Source organism: Anomaloglossus baeobatrachus, chromosome 12 (genome assembly GCF_048569485.1).
Source record: "Anomaloglossus baeobatrachus isolate aAnoBae1 chromosome 12, aAnoBae1.hap1, whole genome shotgun sequence".
Lineage (NCBI taxonomy): Eukaryota > Metazoa > Chordata > Amphibia > Anura > Aromobatidae > Anomaloglossus > Anomaloglossus baeobatrachus.
The window spans coordinates 142,669,497-142,687,630 of record NC_134364.1 but is presented as its reverse complement, the minus strand read 5'-3'; the positions used below and the strand labels follow the sequence as shown (position 1 = coordinate 142,687,630).

Sequence of the window (18,134 nt, the reverse complement as noted above, 5' to 3'; positions counted from 1 at the left end):
GGAAGGAAGGGGCAGAACTGTGATGGCACCACAGATAAAGACAGACAAGGAAAAAAAAACCTCAGACAAACTAAACTCTCACAGGAACAAATAGTAACAGGCTAAGGAGAAAAGCATGAGAAGGAAAACAGCAATAAAAGGACAACAAAACTGTGAACAACAACCAGGGGTGGGGGGTTCACGAAGACATTTCACCACTGCCACCTATCTGTGAAGAACAGCTGGGGGATCATGCAGACATCCCACTGCTGCCACCAATCTGTGAGGAAACCGCACCTTGCATCCCCACCCTGACTTCTCTAATACGTCGGAGCCACATGATACGGTCTCATCACCTCCGCCAATACTGGACTTTCCGCACCCCCAAAGGTAGGTAGGGTCCGCTTCGCGGTTTTACGCTACCACCAGTTCCTAGTTAAGATATAAGCCTGGTCCATTAGCGGGACTATATCGGGCCAGAAACCAGGCCAAGTAGCCTGTGATACTTAACCGAGATCACTGATGTAGGAATTCGGGGGATCGAAATAAAAGAGCAACCCAAAATTAAATGATATATTTAATCACCTTAAGGGCACAGTAGATAAAACAATGTACAGTTTATACAAGATGAATTTACAGATATTACAGTCAGAAATGCAAACATAAGTAAGATATAGGTTTACGCACATGTACATCTGAATCAGTTACCCAGTTTCTTGTGACTAGGTCTGGTGCTGGTTTGGCCCATAGGAGGCGCTGTGGAGTAAATGGTTTCCTTGGTACTCCCCACACGTTACTGGACGTGACCTCTCCTGAGAAGAACAGTTCGAAAATGTCTGCTTTGGTTTTTAAAAATCCCACATACCGCCCACCTGCTGATCTATGACAGGGCTGGACATAGGATGTGCCTTCAAGTTCCAGAGAATTATGAAATGGCAGCTTTCCTCATATCTCTGCCTCTGAGCGTTCCACGCAAAATACATTAACAACATATTTCCATTCATGATTTTATCTATCCATTGCTAGGAAACATGATATGTCTATTCTCTTCCAGCGACTAGTTATTAATTATGGGCTGATACACACGTCCCACAATTAAGGAAATGCATGTGTTACGTGCACCCCGCTGTCCTAAGGTCAAAAATATGCCTGCCATATTTGTGGGAGCTATGTACACCCCAATTGAATGCAACAATGTAGAGGTCCAGCACTAAACGCTTGCCCACTAGCTCCACTTGGCAACAATGTTACTGAAAAAACTGAAGCAGAGGAACTTACCATTTGTGTCCATAATTCTTTATTTTAAATCCATAAGATCACCAAGTTGCGGGGTGGAGGAAGGGGGAGTGGGAAACGACCTATTGAAGTACATCTTGACACACACGAAACGGCCGTCGTCCAGACGTTCCCCACTCCGCCTTCCCTGCACCCCGCAATTATGGATGATCTTATGAATTTAAAATATAGAATCGTGGACACAAATGGTGAGTGCTGCTTCACTTCAATTCTTTCTATTTTTACACCCCAATTTAACAATTTTTACACAAGTGCCGATCTGTCTCCAAGTACCCTTTGAAGCTTCTCAGTTGCCCACCCACTTCCCTACCTAAATTACATTTGTCACCAGGGGGTCTTGATCTGCTCAGAGGCTTCTTCCTTACTATAATTCATTTCAATCCCTTACCATTTGTTCCAGAATGGAGGTATTGGATTTCTATCCTGAACAGGTTTACCTCTTGATGCAAGTCAGGATGTGTGGAAATATGTATTATTGGCAGGTGGACTGGCACGTATGGATATATCATATTCCTCACAAGGGGTTTATAACTCAACTGCTCACAGAAATAAAGTTCCACAACCAACAGTAAAGGCCGCTTTACACGCAACGACATCGCTAACGAGATATCACTGGGTTAACAGAATTCATGACGCACATCCAGCCTCGTTAGCGACGTCGTTGCGTGTGACACCTACGAGCGACCGCTAGCGATCAAAAATACTCACCTAATCGTTGATCGTTGACACATCGTTGCTTTCCCAAATATCGTTGCAGGTGCTGGACGCAGGTTGTTCGTCGTTCCTGAGGCAGCACACATCGCTATGTGTGACACCCCGGGAGCGACGAACAACAGCGTTCCTGTGTCCTCCGGCAACGAGGTGGGCGTGTCGTTAATGCGGCTGGTCTCTGCCCCTCCGCTTTTATTGGAACGACGCTGTGTGACGTCGCTGTGACGGCGCATGAACCTCCCCCTTAAAAAAGAGGTTGTTTGCCGGCCACAGCGCCGTCTCTAGGAAAGTGAATATGTGTGACGCGTCCTAGCAATATTGTGCAGCGGCAGCGATTTGCCCGTGACGCACAAACGAAGGGGGCGGGTGCTTTCGCTGCGTGTAGAGCAGCTTTAAGTCTGGATCACAAAACCTCAACAGACCAGTATAGAGAAGCTACAGGAAGAGTCCAGCCAGCATATATAGGAGGGAGACAATGTGACTGGCTCCCCCACAGCATGTGATCACAGGAGACTAAAGGGTGCTTTACACGAGACGATCTATCGTGCGATAGATCGTCAGGGTCACGGTTTTTGTGACGCACATCCGGCATCACTTGCGACGTCGGGCTGTGTGACACCTCCGAGCGACGCAGTATCGCTCACAAATCGTGAGTCGTGTACTCGTTCCCGGGGTAGCACACGCCGCTCCGTGTGACACCCCGGGAACAATGAACAGCAGCTTACCTCCGTCCCGCGGCACCCGCCGGCTATGCGGAAGGAAGGAGGTGGGCGGGATGTTTACGTCCCGCTCATCTCCGCCCCTCCACTTCTATTGGCCGGCTGCTGTGTGACGTCGCTCTGACGCCGAACGTCCCTCCCCCTTCAGAAAGAGGATGTTCGCCGCCCACAGCGACGTCGCACAGCAGGTAAGTGCATGTGACGGGGGTTAACGACTTTGTGCGCCACGGGCAACTAATTGCCCGTGACGCACAAACGACGGGGGTGGGTACGATCAATCGTGAAATTGCACGATAGATCGTACCATGTAAAGCAGGCTTTAAGGTCACTTTACACGCTACGACATCGCTCAAGCGATCTCGTTGGAGTCACGGAATTTTTGACGCACATCAGGCCACTTTTGCCATGTCGTTGCCTGTGACACCTATGAGCGATTTTGGATCGTCGCAAAAACGTGCAAAATCGCTAATCAGTGACATGTCCCACTATTCCCAATTATCGTTGCTGCTGCATCTACGATGTTGTTCGTCGTTCCTGCGGCAGCATACATCGCTATGTGTGACACCGCAGGAACGAGGAACCTCACCTTACCTGCGTCCACCGACAATGTGGAAGGAAGTAGGTGGGCGGCATGTTACGTCCCGCTCATCTCCGCCCCTTCGCTTCTATTGGGCGCCGAACACAGCGACGTCGCTAGGCAGGTAAGTAGTGTGACGGGTCTAAGCGATGTTGTGTGCCAAGGGCAGCGATTTGCCCGTGTCGCACAACTGATGGGGCTGCACGCACGCTAGCGATGTCGGTACCGATATCGCAGCTTGTAAAGCGGCCTTAAGCAGCCTAACAGAGATTAAAGGGGTGGTTCACCCATATTTTGTATTGTCTAGATCGATATTATATTGAGAAACAATGTTTCTCTCAAATACCTTATGTTGGCAATAGTGCCTGTGAGAGGTGCTATTGCAGACCGCTGTTCCCCGCTTCGTGACCCTCGGGCTCCGTGACCTCGAGGATCCTGTGATGTCACGTCAAGTTCCTGACACCTCGGCCAGCCGCAGTGTCCGTGAGTGATGGGCTGTGGGAAGTGTTGCACCGCTCGTCACAGCCCATCAGCTCCCTCCTCCCTCACAGCAAAGCGCTGCTGCAAGCAGGAGACACACTGAGCTGTGACAAGCGGTGAAACACCACCCACAGCTCAGTGACTCAGGAAGACTAGGGCCGGCCGCAGGGATGTGATGTGCCTGGAACTTGACATGACGTCACCGGATCCCCGAGGTCAGCATTGTTTCTCAATATAATATCGATCTAGACAATAAAAAATTTGGGTGAACCACCCTTTTAAGGCTGCTTTCACACTTGCGTTGAACGGCATCCGTTGCATTGCGTTGTGTGACGGATGCACTGGATGCGTTGCATATAGTGGCATGACGGATGCTACGGATCGTACAAAATAACGCAATCCGTTACAGTTTCTTTTTCTTGACTTTACACATCTGAGCATGCGCAGTTGTGTAAAGACGGTTACGTTAACGGAATCCGTCAAATGACGGATTCTAACGGAATCTGCCACCATATGTGTCCATTATAAAAACAACGGACGCCAACGGAATCCTGCAGGTTGCGTTTTTTTGACACTTCGCCAAGCGCAGAAAAACGCTACATGCAGCGTTCCATCCGCCAGGTGGATGCAACGCAGCGTCGGTTGACGGATGCAACGCAAGGCCATCCGTTGCTATCCGTTGCTAATAGAAGTCTATGAGGAACAAAAAGGTTTCCTGCAACGGTTACCGTAATTCCTCAAGACGGCGGATAGCAACAGATGCCGTTCAACGCAAGTGTGAAAGCAGCCTAACTCTTGCTAGCCTGCCTATGAACTACCAGTCTGTGGGTCAATGCCAGAGTCTGCCTGCAATAAATACAGACATCAGAGAACTTAGCAGGGACAGTGGCAGAATGTGTAGTCTCTACAGACCCTGACATCTCCAAGACAGTCAGCGATGTTTGTAAAAACCTCCTTGTGACACTCTGCTTTCGGCACAGGTTCTTTCCGCTTTCCTCAGCTTCTCCCAACACAGGTCCTTGCATTCTCCTCCGCTGCGTCAGGTACAGGCCCTTGAGCTCTCCTCCGCTGCGCCCAGCACAGGTCTTTGCACTTTCCTCCTCTGCGCCCATCTCAGGTCCTGAAGCTCTCCTCTGCTGCTTCCGGAGCAAGTCCTTATGCTCTCCTGCGCTGCTCTAGACCCAGGTCCTTCCGATCTCCCTTGCTGGTCTCAGCACAAGTCTTTGCGGTCTCTTCCCATGCTCTCAGCACAGTTCCTTGTGTTCTCCTCTGCTACTTCCGGCACAGATCCTTACAATCTCTTCTGCTGGTCTCAGTACAAGTCCATGTGGTCTCCTCCAATGCTTTTGGCATACATCCTTGCACTCTCATCTGCTGCTCCCGGCACAGGTCCTTGTACTCTCCTCCTCTGCTCCCGACACAGGTCCTTCCAGTCTCCTCCTCTGCTAATGACACAGGTCCTTCCAGTCACCTCTATTGGTCTTAGTACAAGTCCTTGCAGTCTCCTCCCATGCTATTGGCACAAGTCCTTGCGCTCTCCTCCGCTGCTCCCGACACAGCTCCTTTCGGTCTCCTCCTCTGCTCCTGAGACAGGTCCTTCCTGTCACCTCCGTTGGTCTCAGTACAAGTCCTTGCAGTCTCCTTCCATGCTATCGGCACAGGTCCTTGCGCTCTCCTCTGCCGCTTCCGGCACAAAACGTTCTAGTGTCCTCCGCTGGTCTCAGCACAGGTCCTTGCAGTTTCCTCTGATGCTTTCAGCACAGTTCCTTGCGCTCTCCCCTATTGCTCCTGGTACAGGTCCTTGTGCTAGCGTCCGCTGTTCCCAGCACAGGTCCTTGTGCTCTCTTTAGCTGCTTGCGGCACAGGTCCTTGCACTCTCCTCTGCTACTCCCGGCACAGGTCTTTGTGTCCTCCTCCGCTGTTCCGGCAGAGGTCCTTCTGGTCTCCTCTGATGCTCCTGGCACAGGTCCTTGCACTCTACTCCGCTGCTCCCAACACAGGTTATTGTCTCCTTCACTGCTGCTGGCATAGGTCCTTGTAGTCCCTTAAGCTGCTGCTGGCATAGATTCTTCCAGTCTCCTCCGATGCTCCTGTTTTGGTATCCTCGCTACTCCTGCTACAGATTGTTGCTCTCTCCTCCAGTGCTCAAAACATGGGTCCTGGTGGTCTCCTCTGTTGCTGTCGGCACAAATCCTTGCATTCTTCTCCGTTGCTTCCGGCATAGGTCCTTGCACTCACCTCTGCTACTCCTGGCACAGGTCCTTGTGGTCTTTTCAGCTGCTCCTGGCACAGGTCCTTGTGCTTTTTCAGCTGCTCCAGGAACATGTCCTTGCGCTTTCTTCAGCTGCTCCTGGTACATGTCCTTGCTGTCTCCACTGCTAGCTTTATCCCATTTAGAGAACATACTATTTACAACAGTTACTTAACCCTTTACCAGTTTTAAACCCATTTTCATGGTGTCCCCTACTCTCCCTGCTCCTGAAGCTTGAGTAACGGTCTGTTGTGAGTTTGGATTACCAACATCTAGATTTGCACGTATCTTTTGAGAATAACCTAGCACGTTTGATTAGACATGACTTATCTTTCATAAATCCTTGCTGGTTATCGGTTCTTAGATTATCTGCTATATAGTCTTGCAGGTAATCTCTTATAACACCATCATATATTTTACACATATTTCTCCAAGTTATAGGACCATAGTAGCCTGGATCCATCTTCTGACTTTGTCGAACATCGGTATAGCATTAACCATCCTCCAATCGAGTGGTCATGTCCCTGTTACTTGAGAGATTAAGCAGATGAGATACACCAGTCTGTCAAATACTGTGCTCATCTCTTTCAGTACCTGTGGATGAATATTGTCGAGGTAAGGGGCTACTTGTTTTCATCTTAGACTGGGGTCACACAAGCGTATGGCATCCGATGCGAGAGAATCGGATGCGATATGCTAATGACCATCGGCTCCAGTTGTGCTGTGAGTGTAAGCCGAGTATCATTATACTGTGATCCGAACCTGCGATCAGATCACAGCTGCGGGGGAGAGAGGGGGAATAATCTCTCTCCATCTCCTCCATTGTCAGCTGATGTGATTATTGCACTGTACTCTGATGTCATCTGAGTGCAGTCCGATGTTTCACTTGCACCCATAGACTTGTATGGGTGCGAGTGATCTGAGATACTTTGTCACTTTCAGCATACTGCGACTGTTTTCTCTGTCCGATTAGGGCTGAGAAAAACAACGCCGATGGGAACAGCACCTTAGGGCAACATTGGTCAGAGTGGAATACGATTTTTTATTGCATTCCACTAGTCCGATTTTACTCGCCATGTGTCCTAGGCCTTAGACCTTCACTGCTTTTTGTTGGTCTAAGTTAATACGTCTGCTGGCTGAGGACCACATCTCATGTTCTGCTAGCTGAGTCCATGATGTGTGTATCGTCCTGCGCCATTGTGCACCTGCGCCTCCCACTTACTGTGCAGATCATTTTTGCCTTTTTCCAGAGTCTCCAACTATTGAATATACTGTAGTGTGGATCAATCTCTACATTTGTAGACATTTTTCCCCTCTTTCCACCCACAATATCCTGCTCCCTTGCACAACTATAACTGTCTATATTCTAAACTTTGTAATTTATAAATAGAATGACAGAGCTGCAGGGTGGACTGACACAAGAGGAGACAGAGAAGACGTGACACTATACGAGGGGCTGCTGATACGTGTTTGGCTTTACCCAGAAAGAAACGAGGTAGGATGATGAAACTTCAGATTTATTCCACACACTCTTCACTGATGACAACACACTTCTTACATCGGTATTCCAAGTTCTGTAAGCCTAGCAAAAAGAAGTATTTTAGTTGTTTCTCAAACCAGGCATCCGTAGCAGCCATGGCATCAGAAATGGTGTGAAATTTATTACCCTTGAGGTGTTTCTTCAGATTTGGAAACAAATGATAGTCGGAGGGAGCTAGATCTGGTGAATAAGGTGGGTGGTCACCAGCTGGAAGCCCGGCTCTGCCAGTTTTGCTGTGGTCGCTCGTGCAGTGTGATTGGAGGCATTGTCTTGCAGGAACAAAATTCCTTTGGGCAGCTTGTCGCAGCTTTTGGCCTTCAGAGCTGCCTGCAATTGGTCCAAAAGTTCAATATAATACCTTGCATTGATGGTGGAACCCTTTTGAAGGTAGTCCACTAGCAGCACACCCTCCTTATCAAAGAACACAGACGCCATCACCTTACTGGCTGAGTTTTGTACCCTAAACTTCTTTGGACGAGGTGAACCACTATGCCTCTAACCTTTTGACTGCTACTTGTTTTCAGGGTCATACAAATGAATCCAGGTCTCATGCATAGTAACTAGTCGATCCAGAAAGTTATTAGTCCGGAAACGCTGACAAATGGACCGGGAAGTTTTCACTCGCTGCTTCTCTCATCTGTTGTCAGACATTTGGGGACCCACTTAGCAGATCGCTACCTCTTGTCCACATATTCATGGATAATGACGCAAACATGTTCACGGGAAATCCCCTTGATGTCTGCTAATGCTTTAGCTGAAATTCGTGGATTCTCCAGTATGAGGTTGTGCACAGCATCGACGATCTCCGGAACAACAACTACTCTTGGTCGTCCAGGACGTTCCTCATCATTGGTGCTGTAGTGACCCGTTTTAAATTTGGCAACCCAGTTCTTAACTGTGGAATATGAAGGGCATTGAACCCCCAATGTCTGCGACATATCACCATGAATATCCGCCGTGGACTTTCCTTGCAGAAACAAGAATTTTATCACTTCTCTGCTCTTAGTTGCTGTGAATATCGCATTAGACTCCGCTATTTTGTTTTCCCGCCTGTGTGGAACTCTGTTGCCATAAGCAATAAACACAAAATTTTGAAAACATATATCAGACACATAAGGCTTCCATGTGATGTAAAATTCGTTACCATAGAAACAAAAAAGATTACAAAGCCAAAGACTTATCAGCTGCACCTCATATTACAAAATGTATTTACCAAGCAAGCAATGTAAACTCCTTTATTACTACCTGTCCCCTGACCCAACGACATTACAAGAATGACATAATAGACCACAGCTGAAAAACTGTGGAAAGGAAGCGCACATAGGGTCTTATCCGATATAAGGTAAACGCAGGGAACTTGACGGGTACTCACCTGCTGCAGTTGTGACAGGCACAACTCCTTGAAGCGCAATTTAAATAGAATAGTGGTAAGCAGCAGCTCCGATGCAAGCGGTAAAATATAAAAATGATTCATAGAAACGGGGTAAATGCTGCGCTAAAAAACACAAATCCAGGACATGTAGTAAATTCCTTCTTCTTTATTTTCACATGTCTAAGGTCTGGTCTGACGTTATTTCTGTAAACGTGACCACTTTTTTCAGTTGTATATATGTACCCCTTGCATGTAACATGTTGTATGCCGTTCCTTTTGTTTGTCCTGATGAAGAAGACGGATATGTCTTTAAAACGCGTTAGACATGTGAAAATAAAGAAAAAGGAATTTACTACATGTCCTGGATTTGTGGTTTTTAGCGCAGCATTTAACCCGTTTCTCTGAATCATTTTTATATAATAGACCACAGGGAGGCTTTACATACAATGGGAGCTTATAATTCTGGGAGACTTGTTTATTAAGAGCGGCTTTGCACGTAGCTACATCGCACGTGCGATGTCGGTGGGGTCAAATCGAAAGTGACGCACATCCGGCGTCACTTTCGACATCGTTGTGTGTAAATTCTAGATGATACGATTAACGAGCGCAAAAGCGTCGTTATCGTATCATCGTTGCAGGCTCTGACTTCTCCATAATTATGCTGCCGCGACAGGTACGATGTTGTTCCTCGTTCCTGCGGCAGCACACATCGCTGTGTGTAAAGCCGCAGGAGCGAGGAACTTCACCTTACCTGCCGCCGGCGGCTCTACGGAAGAAAGGAGGTGGGCGGGATGTTTACATCCTGCTCATCTCTGCCCCTCCGCCGCTATTGGTCGCCTGCCGTGTGATGTCGCTATGACGCCGCACGACCCGCCCCCTTAGGAAGGAGGCGGGTCGCCGGCCAGAGCGACGGTCGCAGGGCAGGTGAGTGCATGTGAAGCTGGCGTAGCGATAATTTTCGCTACACCAGCTATCACAAGATATCGTACCTGCGATGGGGGCGGGGACTATCGCGTGCAACATCGCAGCATCGGCTTGCGATGTCGCAACGTGCAAAGCCCGCTTAAGATCTATTTACTTGTATAGACCATGGCAGAAGGTGATAATAAGCTGACTCCATATTCCTCCAGGTAATGTGGTATAGGTGATCACCTGGGGTTGCTGTGGATTGTAGTTCTTGTGGCCGCAGACCTTGTGATTGTGTCATCCGATCCTCATTATGGTTTCTTGGACTTGATGTCTCATTATGGACCTTCCTGGTTTCTTATCACCCACAGGAAATCATTAGGACAATATGTGTTTGGTGACTATGGGAATCCAGATTGGATGACTGATGACCAGATCCACAGTGGCAGCTGGAGGTCTTCTGCTCACTAATTGTCTTACTAAGCTGAAAACTTTTCACGTTCAGATCGTAACTAAATTCTAAGACTGGATCCCACAATGTTGGCCTCAAGACAAGCTCTTCTGGGCAACCTGAACTATGTCCACCTACAGCACGTGTCCCTCGGTGTCCACCTCTCAATGCACCCTGAAGTGACAGATACTACCATGAACCAAGGAACAGGAGTGAAAGATGGATGTCACCACAAGTGGAGAGACACAACTGAGGTGGACCCCAACTCAAACGACCCATCAATTTCATGTCAATGCTGTGACCAACACCAAAAGCAGGAGTCTTTACAGTACAGCTCCTTGGAAGATCTGGAGGCAATCATATGTGATGAGTGCTTGTCCCCTGACGATCTTCCATTGAGTCCTCTGTCTCTTTCTTCTCCTTCCACCGACAGTAGCAGTTCATCAGACTTCACTTTAGATGATTCTCCAGCCTCCATGTATTACAAGGAATACTCTCAAGATGGCCTGGACACCCCAGACCTGCAGCCAGACATAATTCCTCCTGATGTGGCCACAGACGGACCGTTCTGTCCTTCAACACATAAAGTGGACACAACACCTGACTCCAACCTATCGGAGACCAACTACCAAAAGATCACAAATAACAACAATGTGGAGGTAGATGACACGCCATATATAGACTGGGACTCAGATTCTATACTGGATAGTAACAGTAATACCCTAATAGAAAAATCTGGGTCTTCCTCCTTGGACAGCGATACCATCACAGAGCCTGAACTGCAGACAAACAATATGGGACAAGATCAGTGGTCTGAGGAGCAGGACCTTCTTCCAGGATTACCCTTCCTAGAAAATACATCTACACCAACCTCAAAGAAGACTATCACTTCATTCCACGAGTTGGCTTTGAGGAGACGGAAGAGTGGGGTGCAGCTACCTTCTCAACCAAAAAGGGACCGAAGTGATTGGCTTATTGTCTTCTCCCCCGACACTGAGCAGCCCCCTATAAATGAACTGACAGTTTCTGCTTTCGATCATGAAATCCTGGAATCCCAAACCCATCCGTTATCAGCAGCAAAGGGAGTCACTACGTTCCGGGAATTGAGATATCGCAACACACTGAACAAAATGAGTGTCCAGCAGATAAAAGTCCACGAGGAGAGAACAAGTATGACCTCAGCAGAGGCCACCACTGAACTGTCACCTATAGGACAGGTCCTGTGTGGAGACGGCGAACACAAAGATTCTCAGCAGCTCCTCACAACAAACACAGAGCTGCATGATAATACCATCGGCGAGCACATCAACCAGACTCCATGGTCACAGTGCTCCAAGAGTTCGGCTTGGAAAAATAGCATTGATACAAATATACCATCCTGGACAGATCATACAAAGTCCGGCTTGGGGGACACACTGCCAAGGATCCAGAATATAGGTGCCAGGTATGGTGAAATTCCAGATAAGGAGGCTTTGCCAACTGCAGCCATGACTTGGATACGAGGACTTGCAGACGGAGGTGACCAGAGAGGCCAGGACGGTAAGAGCATGCGCACATAAGTATACCATGTTACATTTCTCATTCACACCCTGGAAAAAGAACAGTCAGCACTAAACTCATAGGGCCAGGGATATCGGGAGGGGACAGGTGGGACCACAGAGGAGTCAGATCACATATCTGCTCACAAATCAGCTGTCTGCTTGAGATGTTTTCTGAATGTGTTGGAGCTGGAGCCCCAAGTGGTGACTGCTCTGCATCAATCCCCTGGGTCTGGCGGGTCTTCTTCCCTCATACATAGGTCCTGCAGGGTCTATGATGGAGTATTTAGCAAAAGGTTTTTCTAGGAGTGGTAGTAAATGACAGGACCTGTCGCCTTCTGCCGATAGTGTATACTGCTCCATTTTTGTGTTGGCACTAACCGCCCTTCCATCTCTTCTCCCGCTTTGCTGCCACCACCCTTGGGATTCGCACCTGCCTCTGCTTTATGTAACCCCCTGCTGACACCATGTGTTTGTATCATGTCTGGGATGATATGTGGCTTCTGTGCATTCCATGTCTTCTGCTATGACATCCATATATGACACAACCATGTGACGTCACCATCTGCCCATCCTGGTGCTGCAGCTGCTGCGACCTCTGCTTCTTCTCAACTTCTCCTCCCAGTCTGTAATCTGTGGCCCCCCTACCCATACTCCCTGAAGTCACGGCACAGCTTTGGCCCTGATTATCCCCATACTTGTGGCCCTGCCCAGCTGCCATGGTACTCTGGCTTACCACCCCGTCTCTCCCCTGTGGGGGCCTCCTCTCCTCCTCGCCGGGCGTTGCTCCCACTGATAGACACTCCAGATGCAGCCGTCCTGCTATCACCAATGTTTCCAAGGAAACGTACCTTCATCCGAGTGACAAGAGGCCAGGAAGCCTGGTGCCAGGTGAAGACAGACCACCACAACACAGGTTATGCACCTTTTATTTATTATTTATTTGTCAAACTTGTATGCCGCCCCTCTCCAAAGACGCAGAGCGGCTCACAACATATAAATACAAAATACAAAGTTTTAAACAAATAGAAACATTATACATAAAATCAATTAACCTTAAAAAACATTAAAAACCCAACAAACATACTCTATTTATACCAAATTTTATAAATTATTAGCCGTAGTCAACACTAACAGTCCCAGGCCTGCCGACATATGTAAGTCTTAACGGAATGCCAGTAGGGTAGGGGCAATACGGAGCTCTAGGGGTAGATTGTTCCAAAGGGTTGGGACTGCTATAGAGAAGGCTCTAACCCTGGGAGTCACCAGTCGTTAGTGGCTTATCGACGGGACTCGGAGGAGGCCTTCCCTATGGGCCCGGACTGCTCGCTGGGACACATAAGGCAAGAGACGGTCTCGGAGGTATGCTGGTCCTATCACATAACATTTCTTCATTCCATGTCATTGGCTGCCGGTTAGTGATCGCTGATCAATGACACAGTCTAACCCCCCCCTCACACCCCTACCCCTTTGTAGATCAGGTGTTGTACCCTTACCCCTCTGTGGCTCTCCCCTCATCTTCCCCTGTATTAGTCCCCTCATCCGCCTCTGTATCTTTACCCTCATCCTCCTGTGTCTCTCCCTTCATCCTTCGTATGTATCTCCTTCACCCACCTGTGTCTCTCCTATTACCCCTCTCTCCTTCTGTCTCTACACTCACCCCATCAGTGTGTCTCTTCTAGACCCCTCTGTAGCTATCATGTCACCTATATCATTCCTAACCCCCTCTGTATCTCTCACCTCATCTTCCTATGACTCTCTCCCCTCATCCTCCTCTGTATCTTTACCCTCATCCTCCTCTGTATCTCTCCCCTCATCTTCTTATGAATCTCTCCACTCATACTCCTCCTCTGTATCTCTCCCCTCATCCTCCTCTGTATCTTTACCCTCATCCTCCTCTGTATCTTTGCCCGCATCATCTGTATCTCTCCCCTCATTCTGCTCTGTATCTTTACCCTCATCCTCATCTGTATCTTTACCCTCATCCTCATCTGTATCTTTACCCTCATCCTCCTCTATATCTCTCCCCTCATCTTCCTATGAATCTCTCCCCTCATCCTCCACTATATCTTTACCCACATCCTCTTCTGTATCTCTCCCCTCATCTTCTTATGAATCTCTCCACTCATCCTCCTCCTCCTCTGTATCTCTCCCCTCATCCTCCTCTGTATCTTTACGCTCATCCTCCTCTGTATCTTTACCCTCATCCTCCTCTGTATCTCTACCCTCATCCTCCTCTGTATCTCTACCCTCATTATCCTCTGTATCTTTACCCTCATCCTCCTCTGTATCTCTCCCCTCATTATCCTCTGTATCTTTACCCTCATCCTCCTCTGTATCTCTCCCCTCATTATCCTCTGTATCTTTACCCTCATCCTCCTCTGTATCTCTCCCCTCATTATCCTCTGTATCTTTACCCTCATCCTCATCTGTATCTCTCCCCTCATTCTGCTCTGTATCTTTACCCTCATCCTCACCTGTATCTTTATCCCCATCCTCCTCTGTATCTCTCCCCCCATCTTCCTATGAATCTCTCCACTCATCCTCCTCTGTATCTCTCCCCTCATTTTCCTATGAATCTCTCCCCTCATCCTCCTGTATCTTTACCCCCATCCTCCTCTTTATCTTTACCCCCGATATTCCTCTGTATCTCACCCCTCATCTTCCTATGAATCTCTCTACTCATTCTCCCTCCTCTGTATCTCTCCCCTCATCCTTCTCTGTATCTTTACCCTCATCCACATCTGTATCTTTACTCCCATCCTCATCTGTATCTTTACCCCATCCACATCTGTATCTTTACCCCATCCACATCTGTATCTTTACCCCATCCTCATCCTCATCTGTATTTTTACCCCCATCCTCCTCTGTATCTCTCCACTCATTCTCCTCTGTATCTCTCCTCTCATCCTCCTCTGTATCTTTACCCTCATCTGTATCTTTACGCCCACCCTCCTCTGTATCTTTACCCCCATCCTCCTCTGTATCTCTCCCCTCATCTTCCTATGAATCTCAACATTCATCCTCCTCTGTATCTTTACCCTCATCTGTATCTTTACCCCCATCTGTATCTTTAGCCCCATCCTCCGCTGTATCTCTCCCCTCATCCTCCTCTGTATCTTTACCCTCATCCTCATCTGTATCTTTACCCTCATCCTAATCTGTGTCTTTACCCCCACCCTCCTCTGTATCTTTACCCCCATCCTCCTCTGTATCTCTCCCCTCATCTTCCTATGAATGTCTCCCCCCATCCTTATGTGTATCTTCACCCCCATCCTCCTCTGTATCTTTACCCTCATCCTCATCTGTGTCTTTACCCCCATCCTCTGTATCTTTACCCCCATCTTACTCTGTATCTTTACCCCCATCTTCCTCTGTATCTCTCCCCTCATCTTCATATGAACCTCACCACTCATCCTCCTCTGTACCTCTCCCCTCATCTTCATATGAATCTCTCTACTCCTCCTCTGTAGCTCTCCCCTCATCTTCCTCTGTATTTTTACCCTCATCCTCATCTGTATCTTTACCTCCATCGTCATCTGTATCTTTATCCCCATCCTCTTCTGTATCTCTCCCCTCATCCTCCTCTGTATCTCCCTCTCATCTTCCTATGAATCTCTCCCCTCATACTCCTGTATCTTTACCCTCATCCTCATCTGTATCTTTATTCCCATCCTCATCTGTTTCTTCACCCCATCCTCCTCTGTATCTCTCCCCTCATCTTCCTATGAATCTCTCCATTCATCCTCCTGTGAATCTCTCCATTCATCCTCTTCTGTATCTCTCCCCTCATCTTCCTATGAATCTCTCCATTCATCCTCCTATGAATCTCTCCATTCATCCTCCTATGAATCTCTCCATTCATCCTCCTATGAATCTCTCCATTCATCCTCTTCTGTATCTCTCTCCCCATCCTCCTCTGTATCTCTCCCTTCATCTTCCTATGAATCTCTTCACTCATCCTCCTCTGTATCTCTCCCCTCATCCTCCTATGAATCTCTCCATTCATCCTCCTATGAATCTCTCCATTCATCCTCTTCTGTATCTCTCTCCCCATCCTCCTCTGTATCTCTCCCTTCATCTTCCTATGAATCTCTTCACTCATCCTCCTCTGTATCTCTCCCCTCATCTTCCTATGAATCTCTCCATTCATCCTCCTATGAATCTCTCCATTCATCCTCTTCTGTATCTCTCTCCCCATCCTCCTCTGTATCTCTCCCTTCATCTTCCTATGAATCTCTTCACTCATCCTCCTCTGTATCTCTCCCCTCATCTTCCTATGAATCTCTCCATTCATCCTCCTATGAATCTCTCCATTCATCCTCTTCTGTATCTCTCTCCCCATCCTCCTCTGTATCTCTCCCTTCATTTTCCTATGAATCTCTTCACTCATCCTCCTCTGTATCTTTACTCTCATCTGTATCTTTACTCCCATCCTCCTCTGTATCTCTCCCCTCATCTTCCTATGAATCTCCCCACTCATCCTTCTCTGTGTCTCTTCCCTCATCCTCTGTATGTATCTCTTCACTTCCACTGTATCTCTAATCTCACCCCTCTGTAGCTGTCCTCAAACCCTATCACTGTGGCTCTTCTCGACCCCTCTATCTATCCTATCACCTAAAGCTGGGTTCACACTAAACGACAGCGACAACGACGTCGCTGTTACGTCACCATTTTCGGTGACGTAACAGCGACCTTGTTAGTCGCTGTTATGATCGCTGCTTAGCTGTCAAACACAGCAGAAGCAGCGATCATAACGTCGCTGTGCTACATGTTCAGAGAGCAGGGAGCCGCGCTTAGCGCTGGCTCCTTGCTCTCCTAGGTACAGTACACATCGGGTTAATTAACCCGATGTGTGCTGCAGCTACATGTCACAGTGCAGAGAGCAGGGAGCCGCGCGCACTGCTTAGCGCTGGCTCCTTGCTCTCTTTGCTACAGTATACATCGGGTTAATTACCCGATGCATACTGCAGCCACATGTCACAGTGCAGGAGCCGGCACTGGCAGCAAGAGCGGAGGCTGGTAACCAGCGTAAACATCGGGTAACCAGGGAAAGGACTTCCCTTGGTTACCCGATGTTTACGCTGGTTACAGCTTACCGCAGCTGCCAGTGCCGGCTCCTGCTCGCTTCATTTCGTCGCTCTCTCGCTGTCACACACAGCGATGTGTGTGTCACAGCGGGAGAGTGACGACCAAAAAATGAAGCTGGACATTCAGCAACGACCGGCGACCTCACAGCAGGGGCCAGGTCGTTGCTGGATGTCACACACAGCGACAGCGACGGGACGTCGCTGCAACGTCACAGAAAATGGTGACGTAGCAGCGACGTCGTTGTCGTTGTCGCTGTGTGTGACACCAGCTTTAGTCCTTTCTAACGCCTTCTGTATCTTTTTTCTCATCCCTCTCCTCACCCCGTCTCTCCTCACCCCCTCTAAATCTCTCTCCTCTCAAACACCTTTCTTTGTTTCGTCACCCCCCCATATGTCTCTACGAATCCCACTGTGTCTAGCCTCACCCGCTAAGTCTCTTCTTGCCTCCTCTTCATCTCTCTTAACCCCCTCTTACGCCCCTCACTCCCTATGTATCACTCTGCTCACCCCCTCTGTATCTCTCATTTCACCCTCCTCTGTGTGTTTCTACTAGCCCCCTCTGTATCTCTCCTCTCACCCCTCCCCCAGTGGGTCTGTTCTCGCCCTCTAAGCGCCTGCTCTCACCTTCTGTATCTCTTTTCACTCTCTTTGTATTTATTCTCTCAATCACCTTTGTGTGTCTCTTCTCACCCTGCTCTGTATGTCTGCTCTGGCTTTCCTCTTCCCCCTCTGTATCCTCTCCCCTTAACTCACTGTATATCTCTCCTCTCACCCCCGTGTATCTCTTTACTCACCTCCTTTGTATCTCTCTCCTCACCCACCTTTGCATCCTCTTTCCTCTCTGGATCTTTCTCCTCACCCTCTCTGTATCTCTCACCTCACCCCCTCTCTTTATCGCTCTCAAATAGTTTCCCTTTCCTCAATCGCCTCTTTATCCCTCCTCTCACCACACTCTGTATCTCTCCTCACCCCAGTTTCCTCTCTCCTTACACTCACTCTGTATCCCTCTCCTCACCTGCCTCTGAATCTTTCTCCTCACCCCCTCTGTATCCAGTCTTCTTACATCCCCCTCTACATCTCTCTCTTCACCTTTCTGTATCACTCATCTCACCCCCCTATATATCTCTCCCCTTACCCCCGTCTGTATCTCTCTCCTTACCCCATCTGTATCTCTCCTTACACCCCTCTGTATCTCTCCTCACACCTCTCTGTATCTGTCTTCTC

General features: G+C 48.4%; 1 protein-coding gene across 4 annotated transcripts in view; it reads left to right on the top strand.

Moving 5' to 3' along the window:
• Nucleotides 1–18,134, top strand: part of RUSC1 (RUN and SH3 domain containing 1) — a 123,873-nt gene that overhangs the window by 63,843 nt on the left and 41,896 nt on the right. Inside the window, exons 1-3 of one of the 4 annotated variants that reach the window (XM_075331082.1) lie at nt 7,487–7,508; nt 10,203–11,821; nt 12,407–12,736. In XM_075331082.1, the coding sequence (XP_075187197.1) occupies nt 10,369–11,821; nt 12,407–12,736 (1,783 nt within the window). In that variant the 5' untranslated portion in view covers nt 7,487–7,508; nt 10,203–10,368. Of the gene's footprint in view, nt 1–7,486; nt 7,509–10,202; nt 11,822–12,406; nt 12,737–18,134 lie in introns of those variants that run through there. The other 3 variants (XM_075331081.1, XM_075331083.1, XM_075331084.1) reach the window with 3 other exon arrangements.